This window comes from Archocentrus centrarchus, chromosome 8 (genome assembly GCF_007364275.1).
Source record: "Archocentrus centrarchus isolate MPI-CPG fArcCen1 chromosome 8, fArcCen1, whole genome shotgun sequence".
NCBI lineage: Eukaryota > Metazoa > Chordata > Actinopteri > Cichliformes > Cichlidae > Archocentrus > Archocentrus centrarchus.
The window spans coordinates 12,642,222-12,663,813 of record NC_044353.1 but is presented as its reverse complement, the minus strand read 5'-3'; the positions used below and the strand labels follow the sequence as shown (position 1 = coordinate 12,663,813).

The 21,592-nt window shown below is 39.5% G+C and overlaps 2 protein-coding genes across 4 annotated transcripts in view; one reads left to right on the top strand and one right to left on the bottom strand.

Annotated features, from left to right (window-relative positions):
* Positions 1-115: 115 nt before the first annotated feature.
* Positions 116-3,928, bottom strand: dexi (Dexi homolog (mouse)). 3 transcript variants are annotated; one of them, XM_030736690.1, is made up of 3 exons: positions 3,801-3,928; positions 2,924-3,515; positions 116-2,133 (listed from the first exon to the last, which is right to left on the bottom strand). In XM_030736690.1, the coding sequence occupies exon 2, from the start codon at positions 3,353-3,355 to the stop codon at positions 3,086-3,088; it is 270 nt and encodes an 89-aa protein (XP_030592550.1). In that variant the 5' UTR covers positions 3,356-3,515; positions 3,801-3,928; the 3' UTR covers positions 116-2,133; positions 2,924-3,085. The 3 variants fall into 3 exon arrangements, with proteins under 3 accessions (XP_030592550.1, XP_030592549.1, XP_030592551.1); XM_030736689.1 differs by having other exon boundaries at positions 3,613-3,899; XM_030736691.1 differs by having other exon boundaries at positions 3,774-3,880.
* Positions 3,929-4,123: 195 nt separating this feature from the next.
* clec16a (C-type lectin domain containing 16A) overlaps positions 4,124-21,592 on the top strand; it is a 46,829-nt gene continuing 29,360 nt past the window's right edge. Inside the window, 10 exon segments of the mRNA XM_030735678.1 lie at positions 4,124-4,341; positions 5,048-5,176; positions 5,867-6,000; positions 7,103-7,251; positions 10,762-10,867; positions 13,811-13,816; positions 15,965-16,088; positions 16,287-16,461; positions 18,446-18,496; positions 20,145-20,261. Of these exon segments, the coding sequence (XP_030591538.1) occupies positions 4,268-4,341; positions 5,048-5,176; positions 5,867-6,000; positions 7,103-7,251; positions 10,762-10,867; positions 13,811-13,816; positions 15,965-16,088; positions 16,287-16,461; positions 18,446-18,496; positions 20,145-20,261 (1,065 nt within the window). The 5' untranslated portion in view covers positions 4,124-4,267.

The following is a 21,592-nucleotide window of genomic DNA, read 5'->3' as shown; positions in this document are numbered from 1 at the left end:
CTCCACAGCTGATAGGCGCGTGTATTGCAGGCTGATTTGCAAACAGCCGTCTGAAATGAGGGTTAAAGCAAGAGGCTACAAGCTGGCATTTGCTCAAAGTTTATTAAATACACACTGGAAAATAAACCTCTGTTATGAGCCACAGCTTATTTGAGCATGTGCATGTCTGCAAAGAAGCAGATGCAGAGGGATGACACAAGCACAGGGTGTAGGTTGCATGTGAGGAGATGATGATGATGATGATGGCCCTGAACAGTGCAGCATCCCCGGGAAACGGCACAGCCACTTAATTATAAACAGTTTCTGTACAAAATTAGGAACTCAGCTTCAGATGCTACTGTTTTTATACTGAAACTAAAAAGTACTGACATTGACTGTCAGTGAAAACTAAAAGAAAAATACACCAGTCTGTTAACACTGTTTACAACATGAAGCAAATTACACATTTTCTTAAATATTATCTACTATTCAAGGCCTTACCTCGCATTGATTCTATTACTTTTTGATCAAATTCCATACAAACGTCTTTCCAGTATTTGTACTGTACATGTTTATTAGTATCCTGAGTTTTTGTCTCCTGTGGTCTAAATACTGCTCCAAAACACGTTTACTCTCCAAAAAAGAAAAAAAAAAATTAAACTATGGACATCCTGATTCATACATACATATCAGAACACAGCACGTCCTAACAAAATATTGCTAAGGCCTTCATCCACAAAAATGATTTGGTATAAGCTATCGGTGATCTGTTCTAGTTGAATTCTGGTACAAGCTCTGAAAAACACTCTTGAATTACTATGCTTTTGTTTTCATCTGCGTTCTTGACTCCCAGCGAGACTTTTCTTTTTCCTTTCCAGTTGATTACACAGTGTGGCTGTGGATAATTTACTGGCTCTATTTACTGCTGACGAGGCAAACTGCCAGCAGGAGCCACCTTGGTGAAAAGTTGTCCAGCAGCTTGGTCAATCAGACAATTTGCTCATGTTGGAAAACAAATACTGTAGGATCTTGTCACATCTACTGCATATACAGCATATTCATAGCTTATAAACAACTGAGCCAGGCACACGGATGAAACAGTTACTTGTGAATCATTTCATTTGTGTAACTATGTAACTGATCCATTGCTTAAATCCACTTTATTATTGCTGTTCTTCATAAAAAAGTAGCTCCAAATTTCTAACAGGAGAAAACAAGCAATTAAACACTTGAATCAAATTCTTTAAACACGATCAACATCATGCATGAAGTCTCTCACAGTAAATTAAAAACATCAACAAAAGGACAAGTTTAAAAAATATGAAGCCTTCGTTTTGAGGTTCAATTTTATGATTTGACCAGCTGTGATCAAAGCTGTCACTACTCATGTATTAATCCTAAGTTTTTTTGCCCCCCCTTTAACTGATGTGATACAGGTTAAACAAAGATGTGCAGGATCAAAGAAATAAGTTTCTCAATACTTTAATACTCTCTGACTTATGGTGAAGAGATAGTGTTCCTGATCTATGGGCTGAAAAAATTTACAGCGTTTCTCCATCCTATATATTCCCAGGCTCAGTCCAGTGACAGTGTTATTACCAGTGCCTCCATAATTCCTAGCTGTGCTCTTGAGAGTGTGCAGATCTCTGATGCAGAAATACAGTAAGGATTACATTAGAGGACTCAAATCTAGGTGAGATCTTAAGGGAGCAATGTATTCTGCATTAAAAAGGATAAATTGTTGACTCAAGTTGTTCTGTGTGAGTGATTAACCATATATCATGCCTATTGGACACTGTTTTCCTGCACTTTGTCAGATCCACTGACATATCTCGCTTTGTAGAACATCACACTGGCAAGTTTCAGCACATTTTGCTTTCCACAATTCTGATAACATTCATTTTTCTTCCAAAAAGGAACAGCTGTCTTTCTCTGTGCTCCCACACCACATTGTGCCCCCATTGTCATTGTGTCCAAAGCGAGGGTAGCACAGGCCAGCACCAACCTCCTGCAGTCGACTGATATTCAACTGGCAATACGTTGACAAGACAGCCAACCTGGTGCAAAGTCCTCTTCCCATCGAACAGTCACTGAGCAAACAGCCGCAAGTGATGGCTATCCTCCTCAGGCTACCTGCCTTTGAGTCGAGACAACCTAAGGACATGGAAAAACATTTCTTGTGTCATAAAAAGGGTGAGCTTTGTGGGTACAAACTGTGTTTAAAATCTGAGCTTGTCACAGAAGTACTGCTGATTTCAGTATACTGAATTTATTGTGCTCACTGCTTACTTTATGTCTGTTACAGTCAGGTCCATCAGTATTTGGACAACTACAGAATTTGAGCAATTTTGCTTCTGCACACCACCAGCAGATTTTAAAATCAAACAATAAAGAAGTGACTGAAGTGCAGACTTTCAGCTTTAATTCAAGGGGATGAACAAAAGTATTGATTAAACTGTTTAGAAATTGCAGCCATTTTGATGTAGTTCTCTGTGTTCACAGGCTCAAAAGTAATTGGACAAACTAACATAAGTTTAAATATAAGGACCACTTTTAACACTTGAATGAAAATTTTGTCTAGAAGTCTTGAACCCTTGGACATCAGCAAATGCTGTGTTTCCTCCCTTGAGATGCGCTGCCAGGAATTTACCGCGGCCATCTTCAGTTGATGCTCGTTTCACTTATGGATTTAATAACTGAAACACATGCTCTATCAGGCAGGTGACTGACTTGGCCCCTGACTACTTTTGAGCCTCTGAAAATTGGGGTCTTGTTATAAAAATGGCTGTAATTCCTAAACAGGTAATGCAATACTTTTGTTAAACCCCTAAAAGCTGAAAGTGTGCACTTCAGTCACAGTGTTGTGGTGTATTGAGGCAAAATTACAAAAACTGTGACTGTCCAAATACCTGCACACCTGACTGTACTTGTTCTCTCTGCTTACTTTTTGCCTGATATGTCTCTGTGAAAAAAAGGCTTCAGAAGCATCCACTTTGAAGCATTTTCCCAACAAATCGCTGACCAGGGAGCGTCAGCCCGACCTCTCGACCTCAGCATCATCGTCACAATTTGATTTTTTTCCTGTTCTTCCTCTTGGACTGCCCTGTCACTCCAGATACCCCTCAAACACATCCAGCTCCGTGTCCGTATCGTAGGGAACAGAGGCCGGGTCGGAAAGCACCCCGAGGTCCACCAGTGCCTGGTCCATATCCTCAGGCAGGAATACTATCCCCACATTCAGGACGATGTACTCCATCAGAAAGGCATAGTAGAGGATCAGGACGTTCACAAAGAACAGGCCCAGATAAAACATATATGGGAGTTCGTCCAAAAGCGATTCCACCGAATCTAGTTGGGCATAAATTTGGTGTGGCATAGAAAATAAGAAAAGCCACGGTTCGGGTTCTTGTGTGTGGCCTTGAGTTGCTGCTATCAGTGCTACAAGTCTGTGTGAGGTGCTGGAACTGGGGCGTCCATCTCGGCCCGTCCCGGCCTGCAATGGTGACTCAGAGGAACCTCTTAATGTGGTAGTTTATCTGTACGGTCCAGAAGAAAACGACAGGAAATCAGGCGGACTGAACAACATAACGTTCATAGCTAATAATAAACCAGCAGAACACATTCAAATATTACAGCCAAGCCAGCTCGACGCATTCTTGACATGGGCTCCTTGGGTTTGCTGAATTCACGCCATGCCAGCTGGGTTAGGGCTAATAACAGTAGCATAAAAAGTCAGCCTAAGCAAATGCGACTATTTCTACAAGCAAACCGCTGTGGATTTTCTGTTTACACACCCGGACCGAGAAAGACGCAACACTCACAAATATACACGTCAAATTGTGGTTTTGCAGCTTAAACTCGCTTCGTTATACTTCTGCCAACTGCATCAAAACAGTCCCGACCACCGTGCGATATCTGAAGCCTCAGCGCTCGATTGGTCTGGGGCGGGTGCAGGCTCCGTTTTGATTGGCCTTTCAAGCTGTCAATCACTATAGCAGGATAGTCGCAGGCTTTAATCGTCATCGCTGATATAAGAGGTCATCTTGCTGTAGTTTTTTCACCGCTCTTTCGCAAACCTTCGCGTAGGGTAAAGAACCACAACTCCCAAACTTCTCATCTGCCCACGCTGTTACGTAATGACCCCGCAGTGGCTGCCATCACCGCCTATCCCCCTCTTTTTGCCAAATAGCTAGCTGAACGAGAAAGTGGGTGTAATGGACAGATACGGACACTAACACTTGCTAAACAACGCGTCCGGTAAAATTGCAGCCCCATTAAAACCGCAACCATGTTTGGCCGGTCACGGAGCTGGGTTGGAGGACAGGGGAAAGCGAAAAACATCCACTCCCTGGATCATTTAAAGTGAGTAGTTAGCATTATATAGGCTAATGTTAGCTTCAGTGGTCACTGGTTGAAAATGCCTGTTGTTTTTAACCAGCGTTCTCTTTAGGCCAGTATTTAGCGGTAGTAAATGTATCTAATTGCATTTAAATTGCGATAAAGTTATCTAGGGGTTACTGCATTTTTCTGTTATGCTTTGCAGAGTGAGTAAAATGTACCGTGGGCTTTGCAGACAAAAACAGAATCAACACTGTTTTAATTTAATTAGAATATTATTAATACATGAAAAATTGTATTTTCTGAGTTTGTATAGATTTTATGCAGGTTGAATTAAAGGAGTTGATGCAGGAAAATGCTGGTTTTTACGAGAGTACCCACCCCAACAGGTGAATGACATGAACAGTGAGAGCCCATCTCCATCAAGCATACTCAGCACATTCAATCCTGAGGAGGGATCTAGTGAGGCAAAATGAGTGAAAACTCTTGTGTACACATGTTTCTAGATTTGTGGTTATTGCACTGCATCAGCCCAGCAGCATCGTCACTGTATCTGTCAGTATTCATTTGAAATATCGTTAGGTTTTTAGAGCAGTTTCCTGCAATGGTTCACGATCACTGCACTCTCTTTCCCCTGCTAAGGTTGAATCTAGATGTGTGAATGTTAATGACTTTGTGCTTTTACCACATCCTCTTTCACATTTTCACTTAATGTCTGTCCCTCTATCAGGTATATGTACCACGTCCTGACAAAAAACACCACAGTAACCGATCACAACAGGAACCTCCTAGTGGAGACCATCCGCTCGATCACAGAGATCCTTATCTGGGGGGACCAGAATGACAGCTCTGTGTTTGAGTAAGTCCCAGTACATGTCTTAGTGCCCAGTTCATTACTTGTAAGTACAAATATGCAGATGGCACTCTAGTGTGTGAGTCAGAGTGGCATCTTAATCTGAACTTGAATCTCTTTTTGCAGCCAGTTCATAGAGGTTCACAGGCTTGCCACATGAGCAGTAGTGTTGCTGTTCTTGAGTGAAATCCATTCAAGTTCAAGCAAAAATTGCATGTACACAGTTTGTTTCCTTCCTGTCTTGCTGATGCTGCTTGCACAACGTAGCGACAATCTGATCTCTGCAAACTTGAACATATATGTTTTATATATATTTGAAAATTTCATATTTCTTTTATTCTTTTACAAAACTGAAGACGCAAAAAAAAAAAAAAAAAGAGAGAGAAAAGAAAAGGCCAAAAGAGAAATCAACAAATGATTCATGTGGTAGTGTAAGTAGTAAATGGATCTAACACTCATGAACTCATGGGTTCCAAGAAGAGTTTTGACCATAATGTTCTGACCAAAACTAAACTCATTAGTGTCATTACCTTTGGTTTCATTGCATTGACCCAGAAGAGCAGAAAAGCCACTGAAGATGTTGCAAAACTATATATTGTTATCAGGAAGACATGGTTCTTCTTTTGATAATTTTATATTATTAAGACATCATGAATTCAAATCATTTAACTGTTTGTGTCTTCTGGATGTGATCAGTTTCTTCTTGGAGAAGAACATGTTTGCCTTCTTCTTGAACATCCTTCGTCAGAAGTCTGGACGCTACGTGTGTGTCCAGCTCCTCCAGACCCTCAATATACTGTTTGAAAACATCAGCCATGAGACTTCCCTGTGTAAGTATTTTATTACTCTTTCTCATAGGTGGTTCCATATTAGATCTGGTTCCCACACAGCTTTTTTTTCTTTTTGAATGTTTGTTGCTGTCACAGGCTAAAATCATCAACAGCAGCAGACTAGACCAGATGTAGGAAATTAACTTTAACTTTTAAGGGGTGTCCACATGGTATCACCTGTCACTATGTCATTGATGGTTTTTAGGGGACATTACATGCTGGGTGAGTGGGTAACCAGCTAAGGTAGTTACCATCCCCTCATGTCAGTCAGAGGTTTCCTTTGCTCTCATTGGTACCTGCTTCAATTGCTTGGCTTGAAGTTGAGAAAGATTTAACCACTTTGAGCCACCAGCAGTTATTTTGCTTGTCAGAGCTGGAAGCTGTTCAGTGTCATTAAAACTCTATGGTCTGTGGTTGCCACTTCCCTGCTAATCGCTTCCTGTGTGGACATCCTGACTGTTCTCTGGATGTTGTGCTCTCTATAGTTGTGATCTGGATTCAGCCAAAGAATTTTTATTTATTTATTTTTTTAAATGAATGCTGAACTTTCTCATATCTGTACATGCAGTTCAGTTCAGTGTAGTAAATACTGGCTGTTAAGTTATAGTGACTGTGCTCCCTGATTTAAAAGTGTATGGATATATAAATATTTTGTAATGTGTTTTGTAAGCTAAACAGTGCAACCCTACCCCGTTTTGTTGATATAAACGATACATACTAGCCTGCTGCTATTTCTTTTCTTGTTACAAGTTAGCAAAAACCTTAAGAGATATATTCGGACCATTTTACAGCAGGCTGTTGGATTATAAATGTAAAGTAAGGTTGGTATTTCAGCAAATTGTAGAGGTGTTTCTGTGACATTCTGCCAGCAGGAGTTAGCATTTCCTCATGATCACTGTGCAGAGCAGTCACTGCAAGAGCGTTTGCTCCGATAACAGTGAAGAAAAAGTTACGGTAGTGAAGTGAAGCAGTCCACCTTCAGCTTTCAACACCGTGTACTCTTCTGGAAATGCTGAGCTGCGTGACAGTTTGGAGACCTACTGAAAGCCATCTTTTTCTCTTTAAATGTCCCTTAAACTTGTCTCCTCTTTCCTCATTACAGATTATCTCTTGTCAAACAACCATGTCAACTCCATTATTGTCCACAAGTTTGACTTCTCAGATGAGGAGATCATGGCTTACTATATCTCCTTCCTTAAGACCCTGTCACTCAAACTCAACAACCACACTGTGCACTTCTTCTATAATGAGGTGAGGCCACAGAGGGGGGTGAGGGGGTTAGGAAACATGGATAACCTTCCACTCACATGCACATGTATGCACATCTTATCTTTGTGAGAGATAAGAGGGTGCGAAGGAAGTGGTGAAAGATGAGAAGATGAGAATGGAAGGAGTGAGTGATGGAACCAAATTGTAATGTCAGCTGAAAATAGCAATGTTAAAATTGTGGAATTTTTATACTTTTTAAGTAATTTTAAGTAAATGGTAAATGGACTAGCTCTTATATAGCGCTTTTCTACTCAGTCAGAGCACTCAAAGCGCTTACACAACATGTTTGCATTTACCCATGCACTCACATTCATACAAGCACTTCCATGTTTATACTAAGCTAAGTGCTTTTTAATTAACTAGCATTCACACACATTCATACTCCGACAGGATGGTCGGAGAGCAACTTGGGGTTAAGTATCTTGCCCAAGGATACATTGGCATGTAGCCTGGAGTAGCCAGGAATCGAACCGCTGACCTTCCGATCAGTAGGTGACCTGCTCTACCTACTGAGCTACAGCCACCCCAAAGTAATGCAGAAAAACTTTATCCAAGTTACTGGTTTTATAAAACATTTTACATCCACCCTATACATATCCACTTACTTTAATGTGAGTGACTGGCATCACTCACAGCACAGTTCTGTACTATTCAGTTCACCTCTTTCCTGTCAGCTTAACAACTTTGTTATTACATTTTGCAACTTTTCAAACACCCTTAGCAAACCTCTGATAAATCAACTTTTCTCAAAAGATTTTGCAGTACTGAGTTCTTGCTTCTCTGCTGCAGGCACATTTTTCATTGTGTGTGCTCTGTTCAGTAAAGGGCAGAGAGTAGCATGCAGCAACACCAGCAGGCTGTTTCCACATGTGCAGTGTTGTGTTTGTGGTTTGTTGCAGAAGCTGTGGACCACACAGGAAAAAAATAAGGCAGCCGAGTGATCATTTTCTGTGTGAATATAGTCACAGTTGCTGCACAGATGTTCTCTTCAAATTGTGCCTGTGGTGATTTTGTCATAAAATCAGGGTCCTTAGAAATCAATGTCTTTGATTAAATTAAAAAAAAAAACAAAACAAAAATCCTCATTTTCAGTCCTTAAGTCTGGGACCTCATTTGTCACATGCATTTTCTGCCAGTAAACCTTATCAGTCTGCAGATTAGCAGCAGCACACAGAGTGCTGCTGGTAATCAGCAGCACATTTTCTGTGTCAATAAACTGGCTTCCTGTGTAGATGGATTGATTTAACAGATATTTTTCTTTCTTTATAAAACATTATACAAACACATAATTCTTAATGTTGCTTTCAATAATCAGTAATAAGTACGCTTACTGTGGGCTTGTTTCTTTAAAACATTGAATAAAATTTATATATGTATGTTTTTTCCATATGTTAAACATGTTGTGTGTGTGTGTGTTTGTGTGGAAGTGAAATTTTAGATGGTTACAAAGAATGCTGACCACGCCATTAATTTGTGATGTTGTTACACTCTGATGTTTCAGCAGTATCTATAGTCTTTCCGTTGGCCTTTGTGCTGGGGAAGGTTATTGGTGTACTGTCGATGGTAGCGTTACCCCTGAAGCCAAAACCAGACCTGCTGTGTAGATCTGAGAACATTTATCTGTCTTTTTAAGATAATTATTAAATGTTTGTTTTTTTCATTTAATTTCACTTTACCTTAATTTATGTGGTAACAAATGTACCTAGTGTTAATAAGCAACTTGGCTGATATTGTCAGTCTTAAGTCAAGTTTATTTAAAATGGAAAAAAAATAATCAAAGCATTTTTCTGCAATTTAGATTATATCTTAAGTCTTAATTCTTCCATCAGTATAATTATCATTATTATTAACATTTTACAGTCTTATGCATTTAGTTTGCTCTCCTCCAGATGGTGCAGTTTGACAGCTGCTGAATTTGTCGTCGCGCTTCCTTCTCAGATCTACACAAGTAACATTTTTTAAAACTAGTGCACAAACTCGGTTTGGGTTCGGTGTCAGGGTCAGTGCTCTTCATTTGCTGTGACTTCTGGGCAGCTGTGATTGTCTGGAGGTCACAGTGACTGAGGAATGGTTGGGTGGAGGATCAGGCACTGGCACAGAGAGAGAGATAACTGTGGTATCCACAGTTATCAGGTTGTTGTGCAGAATTTCTAAGTAGAGCATGCTGGTATGTTGAATATAAGTAGTCCCTGCTGTTAAGCTCATAATGCTCTGGATTATATGCATTGGTATGTTCTTATTTCTTATAGGAATTATTATGCCAATATTAGATTTTTATACTTCAAATGACATGAAAGCTTGAGAAGCAAATGGCAAAATAAACAACACTGCAACACCTACTAGGTTATTATGAGTCTATCAGTATGTGAGGCGGTCCAGAGGGGCTATACTACGAAGGAAGCTGGCTTGCCAAAACCTAAAACCTCAGTTGGAGATAACGAGTGTCACAACTTTATCTGTGAAGCTGGGTTTTCTGCTTCAGGCTTCAGGCTTTGTGCCCGTTTCTCAGGTCATATAACTCTTCTTTGATACAAATTGATCCTTATGGGTGGTGCCCATTGTCAGATAATGATAAAATGGTATTTTAAAAACCTATAAATAACATAAAAATTATAGTAAAATGCAAAACTAATGCAAAAAGGACACAAGATTAATGCTGCAGAAAATATTAATCTGTTAATTTTACCACTCTGTGCACCAATGAAACATTTTAATTCCAGTTAATTATTTTACCCCTGAGTGCGCTTTCAGTGCTGCTGTTTAATTCTGAGGCTGCACATTAGAGCTCTGAACATTTAAAGTGGATGAATTAAATATCAAACCTTACTGTTCAGTAGTCTAATAAAGGACATGTGGAAATTTAGTTTGTTAGCAGATTAAAGTGAAATTAAATTGATTGAACAGGTATTCTTGGTGTATGTCCTATATTCTAATAACTGCAGTTTCAGCAGTGTAACAAAGACATAGCAGCAGATTAAAACCAAATCTAAAATCATTTACAAAATTTTTTTGAATCACCAGATTAATACACGCACATTCAAGTGACAATGGGACGCACAGTTTACGCTTCATTCTGTGGTTTTAGTGAGGTATGGCTTAACAAGGTGCACATTTAAAATGTATTGCCCCAGCAGAGAATTTAATGTACTTAAAACATAGCTGGCTAACCAACTAATCTAGCTTCATAGTATACCTCAGAACTTTAGTTGTTTACTAAAAGTACAGTAACCCTCAATCTCAAAAAACAACATTGGCTTTTCCATTTTTTTTTTGTTGTAGAAAAAAAAAATAGTTTGCATTTTAACATTTGTAGAATAACTTCTCATTAAAACATCAGTAATAATATAAGTTGACTGCACCCATTAAGGTTTTACTTTATCAGAATTCAGTGCTGCCCAGCACTTCTCTCTCTGTGGTCATTTGCATCCTGAGCACAATGGTGCAGTGCCTTGTCTTGCTCACCAGCGCCCCCTCTCTTTCTCCCACACACAGCACACTAATGACTTTGCCCTGTACACCGAGGCCATTAAGTTTTTCAACCACCCTGAAAGCATGGTCCGCATCGCAGTCCGCACCATCACACTCAACGTCTACAAAGGTGAGTGCCGGGGATACGCACGTGCACACGCTGCTTACATACACGCACTCTCACGGGATGCTGGGACTGCATACCGCCTTTCTCTGTTCTTCCCTCTTCTTGTTGCTGCTTCTGGTGCATGAGCATGACCGACAGGTAACGCTGAAACAGATACACAATAATACACAGTCTGGCATATTTTCTTTCTTTTAATGTTTTGTTGCATATTTAGGGGTCAACATGCAATCTCAGCTCCAAAAAAGTTGGGACGAGGAGTAAAATGTAAATGGAACAGTCTGTGTTGATTTGCAGATCTCATAAACCCATATTTCATGCACAGCAAAGCATGGAAGTCATATCTTAATATATTGATGGCAGCAACACATCTCAAAGGTTTGGACAGGTTCATGTTTACCACTGCGTAGCATCCCCTCTTCTCTGTAAATGTGGGAACTGAGGAGACCAGTTTGTGGACTTTTGGGAGAGGAATCTTGTCCCATTCTTGTCTGATATAGGGTTCTAGCGGATCAAGAGACCTGGGAATTTCATATTTCAATTCATCTGACCATAGAACATGTTTCCTCTTTGCCTCAGTCCATATTGAATGAGCTTAAAGATGGCAGTGTTTCTGGTTTGTGTTCACATATAGCTTCTTTGCATGATAGAGCTTTAACCTGCATTTTTGGACGCACAGTGAACTATGTTCACAGACCATGATTTCTCAAAATGTTCCTGAGCCTGTGCAGCGATTTCTATGCCAGGGCCCAAAGTTCACGGCCATCCAGTGCTGATTTTATGATGATATTTTGTACTGTAGATGATGAGATATTAAAAGTCTTCACAATTTTACGTTGAGAAACATTGTTCTGAAATCGTTCCCCAATTTGTAGACAGTTATTTGCAGTTCGCTGAACCGCTCCCTGTCTTTACGTCTGAGAAACTCCATCGCTATGAGAGGCTTTTTTTTTTTTTTTTTTAAATCCTCTGCGGCCAAATGTTTCTTCATCCATTTCATTTTAGTACCACTTACTTTTCCAGCCTTTTGTTGCCCCTTCCTAACATTTTTAAGACCTATTGCTGACATCAAATTGGTTAAAATTTTTCATGGGAGTTAATTTCTCAGTTTAAACATTTGTAGTGATTTCTGTGTTCTACTGTGAATAAGTATGGGTTTATAAGATTTTCAAATCATTGATTCTGTTTTTATTTACATTTTGCACAGCTTCCCAACTGTTTTGGCATTGTGGTTGTACTTTATGATCTGGATAAAACAGGCTGAGTGGATCTTTCAGGGAAAATTGTTGCCATTATTTACACATTTTTGTGTGGCTTTATAATAATGACATGTATTTTACTTTTTTAAAGAATTCTAATTGGATATAAAAATGCCCATATTATAAAATTTTAGCCACACACACTGCAACATTTTAATCCTTAACATTTTAAAAATTCTCCTATTATTCTTGAAACCCCTTGGAAAGCCATCAACATACTTTTATACATTTTGAAGTAAAAATATATAAGATATAAAATCAGCAGATGGCAAACTTCTTGTAGTTTTTTTTTTTTTTTTTTTTCTGACCTTAAGTCCCTGAGATGGCAGCTAGCAGGGTTAAAGTTCAGACTGAGTTTTGGTAGGATAAGGTTCAGCATCACCATAGTATAAAGAGACTCTTCAGCAAGTCCACACAATCCAGCACCGTGCAGAGTTGGTTGTTGAAATGCCTTCACCTGCAGCACTGTCGTGCATCAGTGCTGCAGGTTTTAAAAAATGAATTTCCAGTGTGCAGAAAGCGGTAGCAGTCTAAGCATCAGCACCTTTCCAGCGGCTGTTTTCCTGCACTGTGCTTTTCCTTCCCGCCGTCTCTCTGGGCCCCTCAGAGGTCCGTGCTGGCTGATTTTCATTGCAGGAGAAGCGGGCATTGCCTTGTATGGGTTTGGCTTTTCTGTACATGTCATGCTTATTGTCACCTTTTTTTAAAAAAAAAAAAGAAAAAAAGCTGCATAGTGTAAAGGCTTTAAAGTCTCACCAGTTGTAGTTTCCTGTCCGTATCTGTCTGTCTCGTCCTGCATGTAACACTTTGCACTGTACAATATGGCTTTCTTAAGCCGTCCGTAACATCCTGATTCTGTAAGTCCCAAAAGCTGCTGTTAGCACTTGTTTGGACAATATAAGAAAGGAAGTCATTTATGAACTGACCTAGTATTGTGGGGAATGTGACTTTGCTAAAATGACCATGGGCTATGCTATAGTAAGGAATCTTTCAAAGAGGAAGCATCATTTTAATGCAGCAAATCTGACTGATGCATTTCTGTTCAAGTCTGTGAGAATTGCCACGGGGGCCACCCTGAACGTTTGAATCCTGGAGAGCCTGCTACACTTGTGTAATGCAGTAGAAAACCCTTTGCTAATTTGTTTTTAAATAAATCAGTGACTTGACTCTTTGGAGTATCACAGCACTAAAAATATTGCAGTGAGGGCTGCTTTATATTGATGCTTCTTACTGATTCCTTAGGACATGACTTGCAACTAATGGCCACCTGAAAAAGGATTTCATTCAGCAACTTAAGCATTATTATATATAGTCCAGTTTAGTTATTGGATTCTTTTTTTTTTTTGTTTCGTTTTGTTTTTTTCTTAGTAATGTGAGGAAGCTGCTTGTTTCAGTGCTGTTTCCTAATAAAAACATTACAAAATCCTGAAACAAGTTTAAAATATCTACGCAGCATAGACAACTCCTTTTTCAGGTGTGCACTTGCAGTTGTTTGTTAATATTTGTGAGGTCATTCCCAACCTCCACCCTTCCACAGCTGCCCCTATACTCACGTTAACCCTGTGTCTGTTTCCCTCCCCTCTCCCTCCTCCTCCTCTTCAACAACCACTCCTCCTACTCTTCCTCTCTTTGTCTCTCCTCTCCTCTCCTCTCCCTCCTCCTTCTGCGCGTCCCATCTGCCTAACGCCAGTTTCATGTAAGTTGGTTCCATTCATTCAGTCTTTTTCCTCAGGGCTGGGTAACCTGTTTGGTTTATTTACTGTTACTGTTATTTATACATTACATTGGTGTCAAGACAGTACAGTCCTAAACTGTTAACTTAGACTGATTTTTGGGAGCCTGATGCCTCCAATTTAAAGTGAATCACATGTTGTTACCCAGCCCTGCTTGCTCCTAATGGAGTATTTGTTCTAAATATATGGGTATTGGTATCTTTGCAATTCTTGTCAATCATTCTGTATCATCCACCTACATTCATGCAGTGAAAAGCATTCTCATTTTGTTCCTTGGGTTTGTTGTTCCACAGACTTTATTTCAGCTAAACCTCACATGTTGGTTTTCATTTTGGTGATGGGTTTAACAGTTTTGATCACTGTGGTTAATTAGTGTCTCCCTATCCATTGTGTAATTCATTAATTTAATTTGGCTGCTCATGTGTGACCTGTCTCAGTTTGAGCTGTATGGATTGGAAACATAATTACTATGTGTTTTTATTTGCTTATTGATTCTACATGAGAAAATGGTACTATAACGGGATTGTTGATGTTTACTGCAGGATGCTGCTTTTTCCATTCAGCTAAGTTGACATTTAAAGATTTACTTCTGTGTTTTCTTTGATCATAATTTCTGTTTTTTCCTGAGGCGCCTTCTGTGTCGGTTCTTTCTTCAAGAGGAATTTTAAAAAATTGCATATTAGTGGAGAAATAAAAGCTGCAGTTGCTTTTGTTTAAATTTTAGCAAATATGCAAGATGTGTTGATAAAGTTCTGCAGTTAGGCCCATAAAACCATAGTGATTTAAACTCGGCTGTTCTCCTCTTCAAGGTCATCTCCTTAAGCTCCTCTGTTCTCGCCACCCCTGTACCGCCTTCATACTCTGGAGAGTTGGGCAGGTGGTTTCTGCTGGATCTTCTATGTCAAACACTTGAAACCATCAAAGTGAAACTCAGTCTAGGGGACAAATTTATATTGCGCAATGCGGTGAATTTAAAAAAAAACAAAAAAAAAAAACGATGAGCGGTGTTCATGCTGGACGGCTCTCTGGTCTCTTTGGTTTGGCAAAGAAGTTGTGGTATGAAGTTTAGCAGCACGTTAATACGGTACATCCAGTGATCTGAAAATGGCAACCAAAACAAATGACCTTGAATAAGAGAATAGCCAAAAAATATTTTTTTGATATGAGCCACAGAATTTCACCTTCCAGTTAACTGTGAACAAATTCATTTTTTTCTGTATATCTTTGCCACAGATCAAAGCCATGCTCTAACTTTGAAATAATAGCATATTAAGAAATAAAAATCAGCACAGCAATAGCTAATTTCTTTTTTACAATATACAATAACACATGGTTTACCTACCTTTGTGTGTTTTGTAATAATAGTGGTTAGAGCCTGACCGATTTATCAATAAAAGCCAATCTATCAGTATCAGCATTTATAAAGATCAATAAATTAAAGAGAAACACTCTTCAGCTGTGCTATGAGCGTTGGTGTTACATGGGTTGCCCACCAGATGGCACTCTGTGACTTCCCTATTAGCAACACATTTGAAACGCTACACAACAGCTGATCCAAGCGGAGTTGGGCAGTGTAAAAAAAACAAACGAATAACTACTCATAACAAATATTTAGTGAAATCTGTTTTTGTTTTGTGTTTCTTAAAAAATATCAGCCAATATACTGGAATAGCAGATTTCACTAAATAATACCAAATATGAGTGTTGTAGTCTTAAAAATCCTATATTGGTCCGACTCCATCTAAACTGTCCATCTCTTAAGAGAGAATCAGTGCTTTTGGAAGCTTCAGTTAAAAGGAGCAAAAAATGATTGGCAAAGAATTTTATTCTGGACTAATTAAAATACAAAAGAAAGTTCGGTCACATTGTGATATTTCTTTGATAACTGATCTGCCTGGACCAGTTTGTGTCCTTAATTTTGACTCTGTTTTGTATTTTGTTTTTTATTATTAATTTCTTTTGTCTCTTAGTAAGAGCATGTTTTACTTCTATCCTTTTTATTTTGTATAATTATCTGGTGATATTCTGGTACTCAAGGATCACAAGTTGTGTGTACACATGAGTCTGTGTTTGTGTTTATTGAACTTAATCTCCTCGACTCTTCTCTCCAGTGGACAACCAGCACATGCTGCACTACATTCGAGATAAGACAGCGGTCCCATATTTCAGTAACTTGGTCTGGTTTATCGGCAGCCATGTCATCGAACTGGACAAGTGTGTACAGACAGATGAGGAGTGAGTTTGTTTTTATTCTCACTGTAGCCTCTAGATGTCAGGATTGTCTCTGGTACTTATTTATGATCTGTCATGTTTATTTTTTCTTTATCTCTGAAGCTAAGCCTCTAAATTTCAACCCATGCAGATTTAATATTAGAAATCTCTGTTTGCTATACAACAACATTTGTCTTTCGCTGTCTCATTGCTGTGTCTTAGACATAAAAACCGAGGGAAGTTAAGTGACCTTGTTGCTGAGCACCTTGACCACCTTCACTACTTGAACGATATCCTCATCATCAACTGTGAATTCCTTAATGATGTTTTAACCGACCACCTCCTCAACCGTCTCTTCCTGCCTCTCTATGTGTACTCTTTGGTCAGTCCTGAGCTGGTATGTTACCCTCAAGTACACTTCTGAATAAATCTGGTTACACTGGTGTTCAGAGGTTAAGTGGAATGCTTGTATTGTCTTAAAGTGGTATCTTCCAATCATTTCACACATGCTGTGTGTATGTGTATGGCTTTGTTCCTAAGCTAAATATTAAGTTGAATGATTTAGCCTCTCCTACTCGCTGTCTTCAGCTGCAGTTGCACTTTTTATACACAAAAATGCAATTTTACATTTGCTTCTTTTGATAAAACAACAGTGCAAATTCAGAAAAACGTCCATTTTACAGTAATATGAAACCAACTAAAGTGAGCATTTTGTTTTTGCTTGATTAATGACTAACCAGTGGTTTTGCTTGATCAGCTCAGTAAATCTCTGAGTTTTGAAGTTACTGTTTCCCAGTTTATGCAGGTGGTGCACTATGTGGGCAGCATAGAGGTTACCACCGGGTTTTGGGTTCAGACCTTTCACGGTTCTTTTTATGTGGAGTTTGTAGGTTCTTCTGTACCTGCTTGGGTTTTCTCTGCATGCTCTGCTTTCCTCCCATGACCAAAGGCATTTGGCATATTTAAAATGCATAGAAAAAAAGGGAAAAAAGTAATAATATATTTTATTGTGCCTTTGCAACACCCAAGGACACTTTACAGAATTAAAAAAAACAAAAACAAGAATCACATAAAAGAAATAGAATTCAAATGAGCGTGTGTGTGTGTGTGTGTGTGTGTGTGTGTGTGTGTGTGCGTGTGCGTGTGCGTGCGCCCATTGTTGCTGCTTTCGGTGGTGGACGGGGTCAACATGAAGTTATTGAGCTCGACCCTACAGTCCTTAGAAACATGGTGTCTATCCATATACTTTGGATGGCATTACTTTGGCCTCCAGCAACACTGTGAGGAATCTGGGAGTCATTTTTTAACCAGGATATGTCCTTCAATGCACATATTAAACAAGACTGCTTTTTTGCTTTTGCGCAATATTTCTAAAATTACAAACATCCTTTCTCAGAGTGATGCTGAAAAGCTAATTCATGCATTGCTTCTTGGCTAGACTATTGTAATTCATTACTATCAGGCTAAAAGCTCCCTGAAAAGCCTACAGCTGATCCAAAATGCTGCAGCTAGAGTACTGACAGGGACTAGAAAGAGAGAGCATATTATTGGCTTCTCTTTGTTGGCTCCCTGTTAAATCCAGAATTGAATTTAAAAGCATTCTCCTCACATATAAGGTCTTGAATAATCAGGCCCCTCTTATCTCAAAGACCTCATAGTACCATATCACCCAAATAGAGCCCTTCACGCTCAGACTGCTGGCTTACTTGTGGTTCCTAGGATACTTAAGAGTAGAATGGGAGGCAGAGCCTTCAGCTTTCAGGCCCCTCTTCTGTGGAACCAGCTCCCAGTTTAGATTCGGGAAACAGACAACCCTCTTTGTTTTAAGATTAGGCTTAAAACTTTCCTTTTTGATCAAGCTCATAGTTGGGGCTAGATCAGATGACCCTGAACCACCCCTTAGTTATGCTAACAGATGCCACGATGACGAGATAATCAGTGGTGTCCGCTTCACCAGTCAGTGGTCATAATGTTATGCCTGATCGGTGTATGGTAGTGTGAGAGCTAACAGGGTATTACAAACTAGTCAGACAGAAATGTTAAAACTTGTCATTACTATAATGTATATCAAATAAGGAAGCTGCAAAAAGATTGTTTTCCAAGTAAAACCATAATGTGGATGTCTGCTTGGGTGGGGAAGCACTGTATTTTTTTTTAAACATAGATGTATAAACTGAATATTTCTTTTTGACAGTGTAAGATCTTTTCTGCAATATGGGTTATGATTGCTATTATAGTAGCCTATTAGTAGATACTGTCAACTGTGCTAATCATTTCAGGTTTGTGCTTTTGCTCACTGATTTTGTTACATTATATTCTTCACGATTTGTTTTTATTATACATAAACATGTATGTTCTCTCTCTTTCTTTTTTTATTGCAGTCTGAAGAGCGGAAGATCAACCCTCAGGTGTCCCTCTATCTGTTGTCTCAAGTAAGCCCCCCCCCCCCCCCCCCCCCCCCCCCCCCAACACCCACACACACCACACACTATATGCCACTATTATTGAAATACTGGGAGACTCAGATGTCAAAGCAGGAAATCAACATGAGGTATTGAGACTTTATGGTCACCACGTTCTAAAGGCTGCCCATCAACAAGGAGAATTTATAATTTTTTTATCAGTTAACAATCTTCCCACATTCCTATAATTTCATCACCAAATAGAACATCGAGCTCCCATCCCATCCTACCTTTATAAAAAAGAACCTTTTCAGGCCCTGGGGCCTCCACGGATTTGAGTAAAAGTTGCCTGAGCAGAGACTTTGAGGTCAGCTTACAGGATCAGGTTGGCGTGTTACCAAAATGACTCCACTAACCTGACCTGTTAGACAGATCTGCTTTGCAAAGAAAAAGCTCAACAACAACTAGCCTTCACCAAGGTATTTTTGCTTAGTCATTCATCATATTTATCATCATAACTCCTCAGGAAATGTTAATATTCATTATTATTATAATTAAATAACAGACTGCCTGCAGACAGTTTATGTTTTATGTATGTAATCCTGTTGTGGGTCCCACTATTCCTGCTTAACTTGATATATCTTCATATAAGGAAGTTGCAGTGTGTGCAAAGTTTCTATACTAGATTTATTGTTTCATTTGAAGTAAACCTGACAATGTGCTTATTTATTCTGCCATGAGCTGTGACTTGGGAAAACCATGAAACATGCAAACATTACTTTACGCTGCAGTGCTCACAGGTATATTCACTTTCTTCATGCTGAGGTTTTACTTTGTGGCTCGTGTTTTGAATGCACCCTATCCAACCTGCTTTTCAACATAAAAGCACCCCCAGTTATTGTATGTAATTGTGTGCTCATTTAACATTGTTTTTTTTAATGTATTTATTTACACTGCTCATATTTTTCTTTGAGTAATTAAAAGAGCAGTAGCAATTATTAGGTACTTCTTGTTAGTACTTGCTTGGTCCCCTTTTGCTTCAGAACTGCCTTAATTCTTCGTGGCATAGATTCAACAAGATACTGGAAACATTCCAGCTATGTTAGTCCATATTGGCATGACAGCATCACACAGTTGCTGCAGACCTGTGGTGAGAATTTCTTTTCCACCACATCCCAAAAATACTCTATTGGAATGGAGATCTGGTAACTGTGGAAGTCTTTGAGTACACTGAACTCATTGTAAGGGATAGACTTGGACAGCAACAATACTCCAGTAGGCTGTGGAGTTTAAACAATGCTCAGTTGGTGCTAAAAGACCCAAAGTGTGCCAAGAATATATCCCCACACCAGCAGCATCCTGAACCGCTGATACAAGGCACCAACAACCACGCCGCATTCAGAGTCACTTAATCACCTTTCTTCCCTATTCTGATGCTTTCTTTGAACTTTAGCAGGATGCCTTGACTATGTCTGCAGGCTTGGATCCACTGAGTTGCTGCCATGTGATTGGCTGATTTAGATATTTGTATTAATAAGCAGTTGAACAGGTTTACCTAATAAAGTGGCCAGTGAGTGTACATCTTGTTTCTTAATGGGAGGCAGTTGCATCTGTGATATTTTGCACCACTTATTTATACTTATTAATATTTATGTTGTGTTTTTCTGCTGGTTTCCAGGTGTTTCTAATCATCCACTATCAGCCACTGGTCAACGCCCTTGCAGATGTTATTTTCAATGGGGATCTCTCAGTGTTCACCACACCGGCAGATATACACAGCACACACAAGAGCACGGTAACACACACACACACACACACACACACACACACAGTACATGATAATCTAGCCTCACAGTAATGTTTCATGTAACTTCTATCAGAAACCTGATGAAAAAACAAACGCTGGTTTAAAACACACACACACACACACACAGTATATGCTAATGTACAGTAGAGTGTACTGTACTGTAAAGGTAAAACTGGGAGTACAGCACACAAACAAGAAATGTGCACAAGCACACCTACGCAGGCAACCGCATGTACACACACACTGTTGTGTTCCAGAAGTGAGTGTAGGTGGTTATGAGATTGCAGGATCATGGTTTTTCTCCATGATTCACCCACATCAAGGCAGCAATATGCAAATTACTTGACTTTTCTTCTTTTTTTTCCTTTCCATTTTTTGAGCACTTCCTGATTCCTGTCTTTTTGTCTCCTTTCCTGCCATGGCTTTGGATCGAAACATTCGGTTTTCCTTTTACTTCTCCGTGCCCTTTTATAACCATTTGCATATTCTTGTAATTTCATTTCTGCCTGTTTTAATCCCCACCACCACCACCACCACCACCACTTTCATCACCTAATCTTCCCCATCCAATTCCCCTCACCTCTCATTTTCTACTCTTGATTCAGTTTCTCTTCCTTCATCGCCCCTCCTCTGCTTCTTGACATTTTTTTGACCATCTGTTTTTAAAAGCAGGTGGGTGTGCTGGGGTAGTGAGCGTTCTGAGAATCCTTGTGGTTATTCTCTGTGCTGAGTGTGTGTGTGTGTGTGTGTGTGACTGTCTGTCAGTCAGTGTGTGCGTGCGTGCGTGCGAGTGAGAGATCTCTGGTTGTTGTAAGAAACGGCCTACCTTTTCAGCGAATGTAACTCGAGGCGTGATGTCTTCACAGTTTTGGTGTACCACAACAGGAGACAACCAGACCCAATCACATACCTGTCAGTTATTCATTCAAGATCACCCCCCCCCCACACACAGACACCCCTGTATTTTTTTTCTATAGAGTTCACTGTTGTTCCACTGAGCAGCTTTCAACACTAGTTTGCTTTTTTTTTTTTTGAAAAGGTGCCAAACAGTTGAAGGATTTATTTACTATAACTAACAATAATAAAATGGAAACTAATTCAGGTTGTGTTATTTACTCGTATTTACCCTGCAGCAATGCGTTTGCCATTTTGTTTTTGTGCATGTAAACACAATAATGAGCGCACTTGTGCAGCAAACAGTTCTTACGCATGCCGCACACTTGTGTGACACCACCATGATTTATTGAGGAAGTGCTAATAGAAATTCCTAAAGATGCTAAATAGGTACTCAGAACTTGTACAGCAAGTAGTGTATCTGC

Coding starts and splice junctions, on each gene's coding strand:
- dexi (XM_030736690.1), bottom strand. CDS start 3,355: ATGCCACACCAAATTTATGCCCAACTAGATTCGGTGGAATCGCTTTTG.